The 14030-nt window shown below is 36.9% G+C and overlaps 1 protein-coding gene across 4 annotated transcripts in view; it reads left to right on the top strand.

Annotated features, from left to right (window-relative positions):
- Nucleotides 1-14030, top strand: part of Dennd5b (DENN domain containing 5B) — a 191599-nt gene that overhangs the window by 147014 nt on the left and 30555 nt on the right. For all 4 annotated transcript variants that reach the window (XM_047549051.1, XM_047549049.1, XM_047549050.1 and 1 more), the window contains 2 exons: nt 1049-1127; nt 7904-7985. In XM_047549051.1, the coding sequence (XP_047405007.1) occupies nt 1049-1127; nt 7904-7985 (161 nt within the window). The remainder of the gene's footprint in view (nt 1-1048; nt 1128-7903; nt 7986-14030) is intronic.

Raw genomic sequence — 14030 nt, 5'->3', positions numbered from 1 at the left:
GAAATGTCCTGCTTTTGTCCAGGAAAAAGGTGTAGCCAGAATTAACATTTCTTTTTTTTTTTTTTTTTTTTTATTTATTTTTTTACGTTTACATAGGGTAATGATGTTTATTTTTTTTTCCCTTCCCCCCCACCCCTCCCACCCTTTTCCCTTTATACAGTCCTTCTTTCCTTCATTCTTACCGCTCTCCTTAGCCTAACTCTAAACCTAACCCTAAACCTAATGAATTAACATTTCTTTACTGGTTTTGTTTGTTGTTTGTTTTTGGTTTTGGAGGGTTTTTATTTGCTTTTTGGTTTTTGTTTTTTGTACTGGGAATTGAACCCAGAGGAGCTTAACCACTGTGCGACATTTCTAGCTCTTTTTATTTTTTATTTTGAGACAGGGTCTTGGTGAGTCAACCAAGACTGGCCTAGAACTTGTGATACACCTGCCTCAGTCTCCTGAGTTGCTGGGATTACAGAAGTGCCACCACACCCAGTTTCTGGTTTTGTTTTGTTTTGTTTTCTTGATGTGATTCCCTGCTTCTCTCCTCTCATTCTAATTTTCTTCCCTCGTTACTACTTCATATATTCAAACATTTTACATATGGATGTATATAAATGCACTATGTTTTTTAATTCCATGGTTACTAATGTGACCTAATTGTATGTAACTTAAGTAACAGCTGGGTTGACCAAAAAAAAAAAAAAAAACCTCCAAGCTCACCCTTGTGGCCTTCTAGTTAGCTGCTTCCCTTCCCTTTGCCAAACTCTTGCCAGATTTCTTAGCAAGGCAAAGTATGACCCTTAAAACACATGGAGTGAGATGCTCAGAATCTCACACAGGATTTGGGGTGTAGCTCAGTGGTACAGTGTTTACCTGTAATGTGCAGTGCCCTCAGTTCAATCCCCAGCAATGAAAGAAAAAAATCATACAGCTAGGATTCGATGAACTTGGTCACCAAACTTCATAGTGGCCAACTTAATGTGAATGATCTTGATAAGAAATTATTTTTTCATAAAATACTTCTTTAAAATGAAAATTTTTATTTTTCTTGTACTTTCAGGGGAAGTCAGCTTTGTGGTCACATTTAATTCAATTTCAAGACAGAGAAGAAAAACAAGAGCACCTTGCAGAATCACCAGGTGAGAGAGCTTTGCTTTAGGTTACTTGAATTTGGTAGCATCAGACCATGAGAAGAATCAGTGCTGCATGGTCTCGTCTCTGTCTTTTTCTCTCTTAAGCTAAAACTTACCCAGTTTTTCCAGCAGTAGGATAAAGCAGAAGCAGCATTATTATTTATTCTCTGAGGCTGGGAAAAGTTACTTGACCTTTCTGATCTGCGTGTGTGTATGTTACTGTATTAGATTATACCACCAAGGTACATCCCCAGCCTTTTCTATTTTTTCTTTTGAGACAGTGTCTCACTAAGTTTCTTAGGGCCTTGCTAAATTGCTGAAACTGGCCTTAAACTTGGGATCCTCCTACAGCAGCCTCCAGAGTAGCTGACATTAAAGGCATACACCACTGTGCCAGGCAACCTTTCAGATCTTCTGCCCCACATCTACAAGACAGGGGAAATAATGCCAAGGCAACACTAACAGCTTTCCTGACTTTGGCTGATCAAATGTTGGGTGGTCCAGTTGGAGATCAGCGTACCACTATCTGCAGTACCTTCAGTTCATAGTGGAACAAGCAAAACTAAAGGCAAGACTAAGGAATATAAAATGTGTCAAAACCTCATGCAGTCATTGTTGTGCCCTAATGTCAAATGTTGATAAAGATTTGGTAATGTAAGAATGAATACAACTTAAATATTTTTTCTGATCCTAAGTAAAATTCATATAAGCCATGTAGCTTTTGAAATCAAAAGTTTATCATTTGTTTAGAGAGGTGAATTTCATAAATGTTGCTCAACACTTCTGGTAATTTAGACCAGGAAGTTATAATTTTAAAATATGAGAGTAGCCAAAAGAAGTGATACATACCTCTAATCACAGCTACTTGGGAGACTGAAGCAGGAGGATCCCAAGTACAAGGCCATCTGGGCAAGTTAGCAAGATACTGTCTGTCTCACAATTTTAAAAAAGAGAGAGAGTGCAGGGTATGTAAATCATGATAGAGCACTCCTGGGTTCAATCTCTAGTACCTCCAGAGAAAGAGAATATGAAATACATATGAAAAATCAGTTCAAAAAATATTTTATTCTAAGACTGGGGTTATAGCTCAGTGATAGTGTTTGCTTAGCGTATGCAAGATCTTGGGTTCAATTCCCAGTACTACCAAAAAGGAAAAATTCTTAAGAAATAATATAGTGGGGCTGGGGAGATAGCTCAGTTGGTAGAGTGCTTGCCTTGCAAGCACAAGGCCCTGGGTTTGATCCCCAGCACCCCCCCCAAAAAAAAAAAAAATATATAGTGCTATAGATACACAAATAGTTTTTTTCGTTTTGTTTTGTTTGAAGTTTGGATATACCTCAGTGGTAGAGCACACACTCAGCATTTGTGAGGCTGTGAATTCCATCCCTAGCACCACACATACACAGGCACAAAAATTAGTTTTAACCAGGCACGGTGGCACACATCTGTAATCCCCACAACTCAACAAGCTTAATAGGCAGGAAGATCACAAGTTCAAGCCCATCCATGGGAATTTTGTCAGACTTTGTCCCTTGTCTTGAAATAAAAAATAAAAAGGGGGAAGTAGCATAGAGTCCTTAAAGATTCACAGAGGGTTTGAACACTGCTTTTACTGGCATTGAGCCCAGATGAGACTGCATGATGAATTACGAGCATCATTCTTTAGAAGCAGCACTAACAGGAGTCAGAGACACTTAGAGGATTGCAGAAGAACAGAAAGGGTCTGTTTTAGCAATAGTAAGTTATGTTAATTTTGACTTAACAATCATTGTACCTAGCAGTCTATGCCCTATTTCAGACAGTCTCACAATGTACTTGGTCCTAGAACAAGAACTGTTCTTAATATATCACCCAGAAATTTCTGTCTTTGAAAATGGTGACACATTCCTGTAATTCTCACTAGTTGAAAGCCTAGCCAGGAGGATCAAAAGTTCAAGACCAACCTCTGCAACTTAGTAAGCCCCTGTCTCAAAATAAAAAATAAAGGATTGGAATGTGTAACTCAGTGGTAGAACATCACCAAATCCAATTCCTAATAATAAATAAATAAATGTTGTCTAGTTTATAATTTGCATTGTTCTTAAACCTTGCACCCTCAAAGTTCAACAAAACTGTAAATGAATTTTTAAATCCTAAGGCAAGAGTGGGGTAGATTAGCATACAAGGGAGTGGAAATGCTGTATTTTAATGCTTCTTCTGTATCTAGTAACCCAGGAATGTTGTATCATTCTTCAATCATCTTATCATCATCAAAAGTTTTCTTTTTTCTTTGCAGACTGGGAATTGAACACAGAGGTGTTCTACGACTGGGCTACATCCTTAGCCTCCTCACCTTTTTTTTTTTTTTTTTTTTTTTTTTCTTTTTAAGATAGGTTATCACTAAATTGCTGAGACTGGCCTCAAAGTTGCGATCCTCTTGCCTCAGCTTCCCAATCTCCCAAGTCTCTGGGATTATGGGCATGTACTACTGCACCCAGTAAAAATTTTCTCTTAGTTACGTACCTGCTTACAGACTCTGCATGGTTCTGTAAGAATAATATACATGATCTCTACACGTTAAAAAACTTGTGTGTAGGGCTGGGGATATGGCTCAGCTGGTAGAGTGCTTGCCTTGCAAGCACAAGGCCCTGAATTCAATCCCCAGTACTGCAAAAAAAAAAAAAAAACTTGTGTGTGCAGTAAAGTATTTTGAATTAAGAAATAATAATGGAAGTATTCATATAAATAGTTTACAAATTTCTCCGCTGGCTGGGAGGGGTACATTTCATGGAAACATGTATTTTAGATCTCCAGGTAATAGTCCTGGCTTCATTACTTAGCTCCTTATCTGCCTTCTGTTCATGGACTTCTAAACTCTTCCTCCAAAGTCACTAATATACTAATGTATTAGATTCCCAGGAATGACATAATAAAATGTCACAAATTGAGTGGCTTCAACAACATAAATTTATTGTCTTAGGTTTCTGGAAGCTAGAAGTTCAAGGTCAGGGTGTCAGCAGGGTTAGTTTCTTCTGAAGACCATAAGAGAAAACCTGTTCCATACCTCTCTCCTCACTTCTCAGGCATTCCTTGGCCAGCAGTTGATATTCTTCCTGTGTCTTTGAATCATTTTTCCTCTGTGTGTGGGCACCTCTCTATCCACATTTCTCTATTTTGTTTTAATATTTTTAATAGTACTGGAGATTGAATCCCAGAGTGTTTTTACCACTGAGCTGCATTCCCAGCCATTTTTACTTTTTATTTTGAGATAGGTTCTCAGTAAGTTGCTTCATGCCTTGCTGAGTTGCTGAGGCTGGTCTCGAACTTGGAATCCTCCAACCTCGGTCTCCCAAGTTGCTGGGATTATAGGAGTATATCACTGCATTTGGCAGTTTTTGTGTATGTATGTGTGTGTTTGTTATTGGGGATTGAACCCAGGGCCTTATACTTTTTAGGCAAACACTCTACCACTAGGCTACATTCTCAATCTCCATTTTTTTTTAAAGGATACCAGTAAGGTTGAATTAGAGCTCTACCCTCATGCACTCATGCACTTTTGATCATCTGAAAAAAATTATTTCCAAATGAAGTCATGCTCACAGGTACTAGATGATAGAACTGCAGCATATTCTGCAGGAACACAATTCAAACCATAACTATTACTTAAACCACTGTCATCATCCAGTTACCATATTAGCAGATTATTCTCAAATCTCCATCTCTAGTCCTAAAGATGGATATCTAGGAACTTAGCGTATCTTAAAACAAGCTTGTTGTTTCAGCACATCTTCCTGGTCAGACTTTTTCATTCTTCCTTATTTAATGGGACAAGAACCCTTCTTTCAGTTAAGCTAGAAGCCAGATAGTCATCTATAATATGCTGGAAAGCCTACTGGACAGGACATCAGAACACTATATAATAAATGTGTATGATTGGACAGATTTCTTAACCTCTTCAAGCCACAGTTTCCTCATTTACAAAATTAAGATTTAAAAAACCCTCAGAACTGCAGGTATACTTCAGTGGAAGAGTATGTGCTTAGCCTTCATGAGGCCCTAGGATTCAATCCCCATCACCAAAAATAAAAAATCAAAGGTTATAATTAGTTGGATAGTATATATATATAGTATATAGTAAAACATTTTAATACTGAATGTTATGTTTTTTTTATTTTGTTTTTAGATGTTGACGGACCTTTATTTTATTCATTTGTTCATATGTGGTGCTGAGAATCAAACCCAGTGCTTCCCACATGCTAGGCAAGCACTCTACCACTGAGTCACAACCCCAACGCCTGAATGTTGTTGTTGTTTTTTGTTTGTTTATTTGTTTGTTTTTTTGGCCGTGCTGGGGATTGAACCCAGGGCCTTGTGCTTCCAAGGCAAGCACTCTCCCAACTGAGCTATATCCCCAGACCCCCTGTTTTTATTCTTGAATCTTACCTTCTGCTTTCACTGGCTGCTACTATTTTAGTTTATCGTTTGACCTTTATAACTTCTAGTTTATCTCCTTTATTTCTTTTACAGGATCACACTATTACTCTATTTAACTAAAAGAATATTCAGGAGCATAGCATTTATTTTCAAAATTTCCCTTGCCCCTAGGATAAAGTTCTAACTTGGTATTTAAGATTCTAGCATGTATCCCTAAGTAGCCTCATCTTCCTGAGTATTTACTTAGCACCCCTATATGTGGATCTCTATACACACCCTCTGAGTGTTCTAAGAATAGGATATGACTGAATCTCAACAGATATAATTTAATAGGAGTAATAAAAATGAAGTTGTGTATGTTCTGTGATAGAGGTTCAATTTTACACATCTTATTAGAGAGAAAGAATGACTTATCCAATCTTGTGCCTAGGGGACAGAGAATACTTGGGAAAGATTTCACATTGAGGCAGAATTAAAGCTAGATTTCATTGCATTTCATTTAGAACTTTATGCCAAGCACTGTTCTAAAATTTAGATCTTTTTCAGTAAAGTAAATACTGTTACTGTCCCTTCCAGTTTACAGGTAAGGAGATAGACCATAGAGAACCTCTCACTCACCCAAAGAAAGACCTCTATTAAAGTCTCTGTAAGGCTTAAGAAAGCCATGTTCTAAATCATTAAGCTATGCATATTATTTTCTAATCTAAAGTGAAACATAGGCTATAAACAAGGAGAAAGATACAGAACAGTAAATAATGAGAAGACTTTAACAAATGCATGGAGACATGACAAAGTACATTCTTTTCAGGGAACATTGAGCAGAGAAGGGTGACTAGAATATAGGGTTCTAGAAAAGGATTTACAGAATATGCTTATGCCTGTGAATGTTAATACCGTGGATGCTGCTGCTTTCTTAAATGTTAAATTCCTCATTTTTATTTTTTCATGCTGGGGTTCCAAACCAGTGCCTTGCACATGCTAATCAAGTCCTCTACCACTGAGCTATACCCTACACCCCTTTTTTCACTAAGAGACTTTCACCAGCTCTCTGGTCCTGGCAGTATGGTTCCTTCTTGACATGTCTTCCTCTGGCTAACTTGCTGATTATGGTTTCAGCTCCTTTCTGCCTCATAATCTTTTTTCTCCCCTTCTCAGCCTACTTGGCCATCTTTCATGCTGTCAGTTCATTTGGAATAGAGAGTCATTCTCTGAGACATTTCATTTTATCCCCCAAAGGAAAAATTCACTATCTTTAGTAACATACTTAAGTGGTGATAATCTTAGGAAGATAAACATAATACATTCCCTTTAAGTCCCTGGAACGGTTTCCTCAGTGTCCATTACTTCCTGATCTGTTCATTGTCCCATTGAGAATTCCCTCCCCAGACTGCCTGAACAAATAACCTCTTCGTCACCTACCTAGTATGGAAGACCCTCAAAAGTGCTACCTGTAGATTGGCCTGGCCACATCCTATTCCCTATGGCAATCCCATCAGTGATCATTTATACCTGCCAGGTGTCTAGTCTTTTACCCAAGTGCTAAAAAAGTATAGATACTAATTACACCAAAAATGTTCTCTGCCCAGCTTCCTCAAAGTCAGGTTTACATGTATGTATGCATGTATATGTGTGTTTGTTCTGGTTTTGTATCCTGATCTCACAAAGTAAAATGCATCTAAAAACTGAGAAAATGACAAGTTTAAGATAGAGTAAAATGCCATATCCTAAATTCTATTTATATCAATGTATTTGCCAAGCGTGATGTTGCCATTTGGTTTTCATTTGCAGATGGGAAAATGGAAATGAAGAAAGGGCACAAAACTCCATGGCGTCTCATTCAAAGTGAGACTGAGTTCCCTAACCACCATATTTTAGCCAATAGTTGATGGTTGGCCATTGCTATAAAAGATCATTATCTCTCCTTCTTTCAAAAATGTTAGACTGTTTAGATTTCAAAAGAGAATAACTCATGGACATTATAATTCAAAACATCTATTGAGATTATTCCCTTTGCATGGAATACATAGTGTAGTTTGGTTTATGAACTTTGAAGTAGAAACTTATCAGACTAAAGAACCAAAACTCTTAAGAGTTTTTAAAAAACACTTCCAGAGTTTAAAACTGTGTGATTACAGTTTATGAGTTCGGAGATGAAGGTTCACATATTTAATCACTTAATTTGTGGACATTGCTTTCTTGTAATCATCCAGAGGTATTAGAATGAATGGCTGTAGACAATGACAACCCTTATGGCCAGAATTTGCACACATTGTATTATTTGCTTGTTGAATTTTTGGAAAAGATTCATTTTAAATTTCAAGTTCTTACTGTTATTTTTTCTAATACTTTGCTGATATTTTTCTACATAGTTGCCCTTGGACCAGAAAGAAGAAAATCTGACTCAGGAGTTATGTTACCAACACTCAGGGTCTCTCTTATCCAAGATATGAGGTATTTATTACATATGTTAGCACATGGTGATAACTTTGACATGTTTTATGACTTTCTCTTAAATTTCTCAAATAATTGTGACTACATGTATTTTTTTGTGTTTTTTTTTTTGTTGATGTCTCCTGAAGAGAGCATTTTTTATAATTTTATTTTATTTTTATACTATTATTATGTTTTTTCTTTCCAAAGGGAAGATGCAACTAAGAAGTTTTTAAGCATTTGCTTCTGTTTCTTTTTAAACATTTGTTTCTGTTTTGTCTGTTTGTTTGTTTGTTTGTTGTGGTCCTGGGGATTGAACCCAAAGCCTGAAACGTACTAGGCAAGTCCTCTATCGCTGAGTCACTCTCCCAATTAAAATATCTCTAAACTATTTTATTACTTATTTTGTTATTTAAAAAAAAGAGAGAGAATTCAGTAAAGTAGCGGGATATAAGATCAATGCACATAAATCTAAGGCATTTTTATACATAAGCGATGAATCTTCAGAAAGAGAAATCAGGAAAACTACCCCATTCACAATAGCTTAGAAAAAAATAAAATACTTGGGAATCAATCTCACAAAAGAGGTGAAAGACCTCTACAATGAGAACTACAGAACACTAAAGAAAGAAATTCAAGAAAACCTTAGAAGATGGAAAGATCTCCCATGTTCTTGGATAGGAAGAATTAATATTGTCAAAATGGCCATACTACCAAAAGTGCTATACAGATTCAATGCAATTCCAATTAAAATCCCAATGATGTACCTTACAGAAATAGAGCAAGCAATTATGAAATTCATCTGGAAGAATAAAAAACCCAGAATAGCTAAAGCTATCCTTGGCAGAAAGAGTGAAGCAGGGGGTATCGCAATACCAGATCTTCAACTCTACTACAAAGCAATAGTAACAAAATGGCATGGTATTGGTACCAAAATAGAAAGGTGGATCAATGGTACAGAATAGAGGACACGGACACAAACCCAAATAAATACAATTTTCTCATACTAGACAAAGGGGCCAAAAATATGCAATGGAGAAAAGATAGCCTCTTCAACAAATGGTGCTGGGAGAATTGGAAATCCATATGCAACAGAATGAAACTAAACCCATATCTCTCACCATGCACGAAACTAAACTCAAAATGGATTAAGGATCTCGGAATCAGACCAGAGACCTTGCATCTTATAGAAGAAAAAGTAGGTCCAGAGCTTCAACATGTCGGCTTAGGACCAGACTTCCTCAACAGGACTCCCATAGCACAAGAAATAAAAGCAAGAATTAATAACTGGGATAGATTCAAACTAAAAAGTTTTCTCTCAGCAAAGGAAACTATCAGCAATGCAAAGAAAGAGCCTACAGAGTGGGAGAAAATCTTTGCCAATCATACTTCAGATAGAGCGCTAATCTCCAGAATCTATAAAGAACTCAAAAAACTCTACACCAAGAATACAAATAATCCAATTGACAAATGGGCTAAGGAAATGAATAGACACTTCACAGAAGAAGATCTACAAGCAATCAACAAACATATGGAAAAATGTTCAACATCTCTAGTAATAAGAGAAATGCAAATCAAAACCACCCTAAGATTCCATCTCACCCCAATTAGAATGGCGATTATCAAGAATACAAGCAACAATAGGTGTTGGCGAGGATGTGGGGAGAAAGGTACACTCTTACATTGCTGGTGGGGCTGCAAATTAGTGCAGCCACTCTGGAAAGCAGTGTGGAGATTCCTTAGAAAACTTGGAATGGAACCACCATTTGACCCAGCTATCCCACTCCTTGGCCTATACCCAAAGGACTTAAAATCAGCATATTACAGAGATACAGCTACATCAATGTTCATAGCTGCTCAGTTCACAATAGCCAGATTGTGGAACCAACCTAGATGTCCTTCAACTGATGAATGGATAAAGAAACTGTGGTGTATATATATACAATGGAATATTACTCAGCCATAAAGAATGATAAAATTATGGCATTTGCAGGCAAATGGATGAAACTGGAGAATATCATGCTAAGTGAGATAAGCCAATCTCAAAAAACCAATGGACGAATGATATCGCTAATAAGTGGATGATGACACATAATGGGGGGTGGGAGGGGTTAGTGTTAGGGTTAGAGTTAGGGTTAGGGAGGGGGGCAAGAATGGAGGAAGGAAGGACTGTATAGAGGGAAAAGAGGGGTGGGAGGGGTGGGGGAGAAGGGGAAAAAATAACAGAATGAATCAAACAAGATTACCCTATGTAAATTTATGATTACACAAATGGTATGCCTTGACTGCATGTACAAACAGAGAAACAACATGTATCCCATTTGTTTACAATAATAAAAAAAGAGAGAGAGAGAGAGAGAGAGAGAAAGAAAGAAACTCCTTTAAATACTTGCTGTCTACTGATACAGACCCAAAAAATCTAGTTATTTGGCAGAAAATTACTGTCAGGTAATTTAGTTTGAAGCAAATACAAATCTGAGAATTATCACTTCCCAATTACTGGTCTTAGAAGTCTTGAGAAGGAATTAAGACATCTAAAGTAGTTTTTTTGTTTTTTTGTTTTGTTTTGTTTTGTTTTGTTTTTGGGTGCTGGGGATCGAACCCAGGGCCTTGTGCTTGCAAGGCAAGCACTCTACCAACTGAGCTATCTCCCCAGCCCGTTTTTTTGTTTTTAATGAAGAAAGTAAGACTTTTTTTTCTTAATACTTTTATTAGTGCATCATAGTTATACATAATGACATAATGATTGAGTTCACTTTGACATAATCATGCATGTATGAAGTTTAATTTGCTCTATTTTAGTCCACCAGTGCCTCCTCTTTCCCGCCCTTCCCCATTCCCCCATCCCCCACCTTTAGTGGTCTTCCTTCTATTTATCTGGTTTTAACTGGTACTTCATAGATATATGTACAGGTGAGATTCACTGTGGTATATTTAAACAAGCACATAGCATATTTTTGTCAAATTTATTCTGCATTTCCTCCTCTTTCCTGTCCCTTCTTCCTCTCCCTGTCTCCTTCTACTCCACTGGTCTTCCTTCTGTCCTTATAATATCCTGTCCCCTTACAGACACAAGTTTTTTTTTTTTTTTTCCCCTCACTTTGCCCTAACTTTCACATATGAGAGAGAACATTCAACCCTTGATTTTCTGAGTTGACTTATTTCACTTAGCTTGATGTTTTCCAGTTCCATCCATTTACTGGCAAGTGCCATAATTTCATTCTTCTCTATGACTGAATAAAATTCCATTATGTATATATACACACATTATCTTAATCCATTCATCTATTGATGGTCACCTGGACTGGTTCCGTAACTTAGCTATTGTGAGTTGCACTGCCATAAACACTGATGTGGCTACATCACTATAGTATGCTGATTTTTTTTTTTTTTTTTTCTTTTGGATAAATACCAAGGAGTGGGATAACTGGGTCATATAGTGGTTACATTCCTAGTTTTTTGAGAACTCTTTATACTGCCTTCCAGACTGATCATACTAATTTATGGTTCTACCAACAAGATATAAGTGTACCCTTTTCCTCACATCCTTGCCAGCATTTATTATTATTTGTATTCTTTTTTCCCCATTGGTTCTTTTTAGTTATACTTAACAATAGGATTCATCTTGACATAATTGTGAAAGCATGAAATACAGTGTGTTCTAATTCAGTCCCCAATACTTCCCCTTTCTCTCCCCATTTTCCCTTCGCTCTACTGATCTTTTCTCCTATGTATATATATTCTCCTATATATAATATATTTTCTCCTATATAATATATATTTTTTCTCCTATATATATTATATATATATATATATATTTTTTTTTTTTTTTTTTTTTTTTTTTTTTTTTTTTTGTGGTGCTGGGGATTGAACCCAGGGCCTTGTGCATGTGAGTCAAGCACTCTACCAACTGAGCTATATCCCCAGCCCATCTTTCTGCTATTTACTTTTACTTTTTATTTTAACTAGTGCCTTGTGGATGTATATGGTGAGATGCACTATGGTATATTCCTATATGGACATAGGAAAGTTAGGTCATATTAATTTCATAGTTTTTCCCAATCCTCCCTCCTCCCTTCCCTTCATTCCTCTTTGTCTACTGCACTGATCTTTTTTTTTTTTTTTTTTTTTTTTAATCTACCCTTCTCTTACTTTGGATTAACTTTCATATATCAGAGAAAACATTCAACCTTTGACTTTTGGGGGCTAACTTATTTCACTTAGGATGATAGCCTCCACTTCCATCCATTTACTGACAAATGTCATAAAGCCATTCTTCTTTATGGCTGAGTAATACTACATTGCATATATATATATATATATAATACATTTTCTTTACCCATTTATCTGTTGAAGGGCACCGAGGTTGGCACCAAGCTTGTCTATTGTGAATTGTGTTGCTATAAAGATTTATGTGGCTGCATTGCGGTAGTATGCTGATTTTAAATCTTTCGGATATGAAACCAAGGAGTGAGATAGCTGGGTCATATGGTGGTTCCATTCCTAGTTTTTATTTTTTTGGTGTTTTTTTCTTTCTTTTTTTTTTTTTTTTTTTTTTTTTTTTTTTTTTTTTTTTTTTTGCGGGGGACGGGTTTACCAGGGATTGAACTGAGGGGCACTCGACCACTGAGCCAAATCCCCAGTCCTATTTTATATTTCACTTAGAGACAGGGTCTCACTGAGTTGCTTAGTGCCTAAATTTTGCTCAGGCTGACTTTGAACTCTCGATCCTCCTGCCTCAGCCTCCTGAGCTGCTGGAATTATAGGCATGTGTTACTGTGCCCAGCCTGCTTTGTTTTTAAGGAATCTCCCTACTGCTTTCCAGAATGGTTGCACTAATTTGCAGCATCAACAATGTATGAGTGTACGTTTTTCCCCCTACCCTCACCAACCTTTATTGTTACTTATATTCTTAATAATTGCCTTTATGACTAGAGTGAGATAAAATCTCAATATAGTATAACTTGCATTTCTCTAACTGCTAGAGATGTTGAACACTTTTTCATGTATTTGTTGGCCATTTATATGTCTTCCTTTGAGAAGTGTCTGTTTAATTTTGCTTTTGTTTTTGTTTTTGGTACCTGGAACTGAACCCCAAGGGCATTTAGCCACTGAACTATATCCCCAGCCTTTTTTAAAAATTTATTTAGAGACAGGGTCTCACTAAGTTGCTTAGGTCCTTGCTAAATTGCGGAGGCTGGCTTTTGAACTTACTATCTCTTGCCTCAGCCTCCTAAGCCTCTGGGATTACAGGAGTGCACCACCTGCCCAGCACTTATTGATTGAGTTGTTTTTTTAGTTCTTTGTATATCCTGGATATTAATTCCCTGTCTGAGAAGCAGGTGACAGAGATTTTTCTCCCATTCTGTAGGCTCTCTTCACACTCTTAATTGTTTCCTTTGCTATGCAGAAGCTTTCTAATTTGATGCATCCCACTTACTAATTTTTGGTGTTGCTTTTTGTGCTTACGAGTCTTCTTAGGGAAATCAGTTCCTGAAACTGACATGTTGCAGTGTTGGGCCTATTTTTCTTCTATTAAGTACAGGATCTCTGTTCCAGTGCCTAAGTCTTTCTTCTACTTTGAGTTGACTTTTGTGCAGGCTGAGAAACGGGTTAAATTTCAGTCTCCTACATAGGAATTTCCAGTTTTCCTAGCACCATTTGTTAAAAATGCCATTTTTTTTCCAACATATTTTTTTGACACCTTTGTCTGGTATGAGATACCTGTATTTATGTGGGTTTGTCTCTGTATCTTCTTTTCTGTTCCATTGGTCGTCATACCTGTTTGGTGCTAGTACCATACTGTTTTTGTTACTATGGCTCTGTAGTGTAATTTTTTAAAGTATCTTTTACTTGTAAATGGACACAATGACTTTATTTTATTTATTTATTATTTTTCTGCGGTGCTGAGGATTGAACCCAGTGCCTCACACATGCTATGTAAGAGCTCTACCACTGAGCTACAACCCCAGCCCCTGTAGTATAATTTGAAGTTCAGTATTGTCATGCTTCCTGCTTCACTTTTCTCACCCTGAGACCTGTTCTGGGTGTCTTGTTTTTCCAAAT

Source organism: Sciurus carolinensis, chromosome 4, assembly GCF_902686445.1.
Source record: "Sciurus carolinensis chromosome 4, mSciCar1.2, whole genome shotgun sequence".
NCBI classification, from domain to species: Eukaryota; Metazoa; Chordata; class Mammalia; order Rodentia; family Sciuridae; genus Sciurus; species Sciurus carolinensis.
This window is presented reverse-complemented; position numbering and strand designations above follow the sequence as displayed.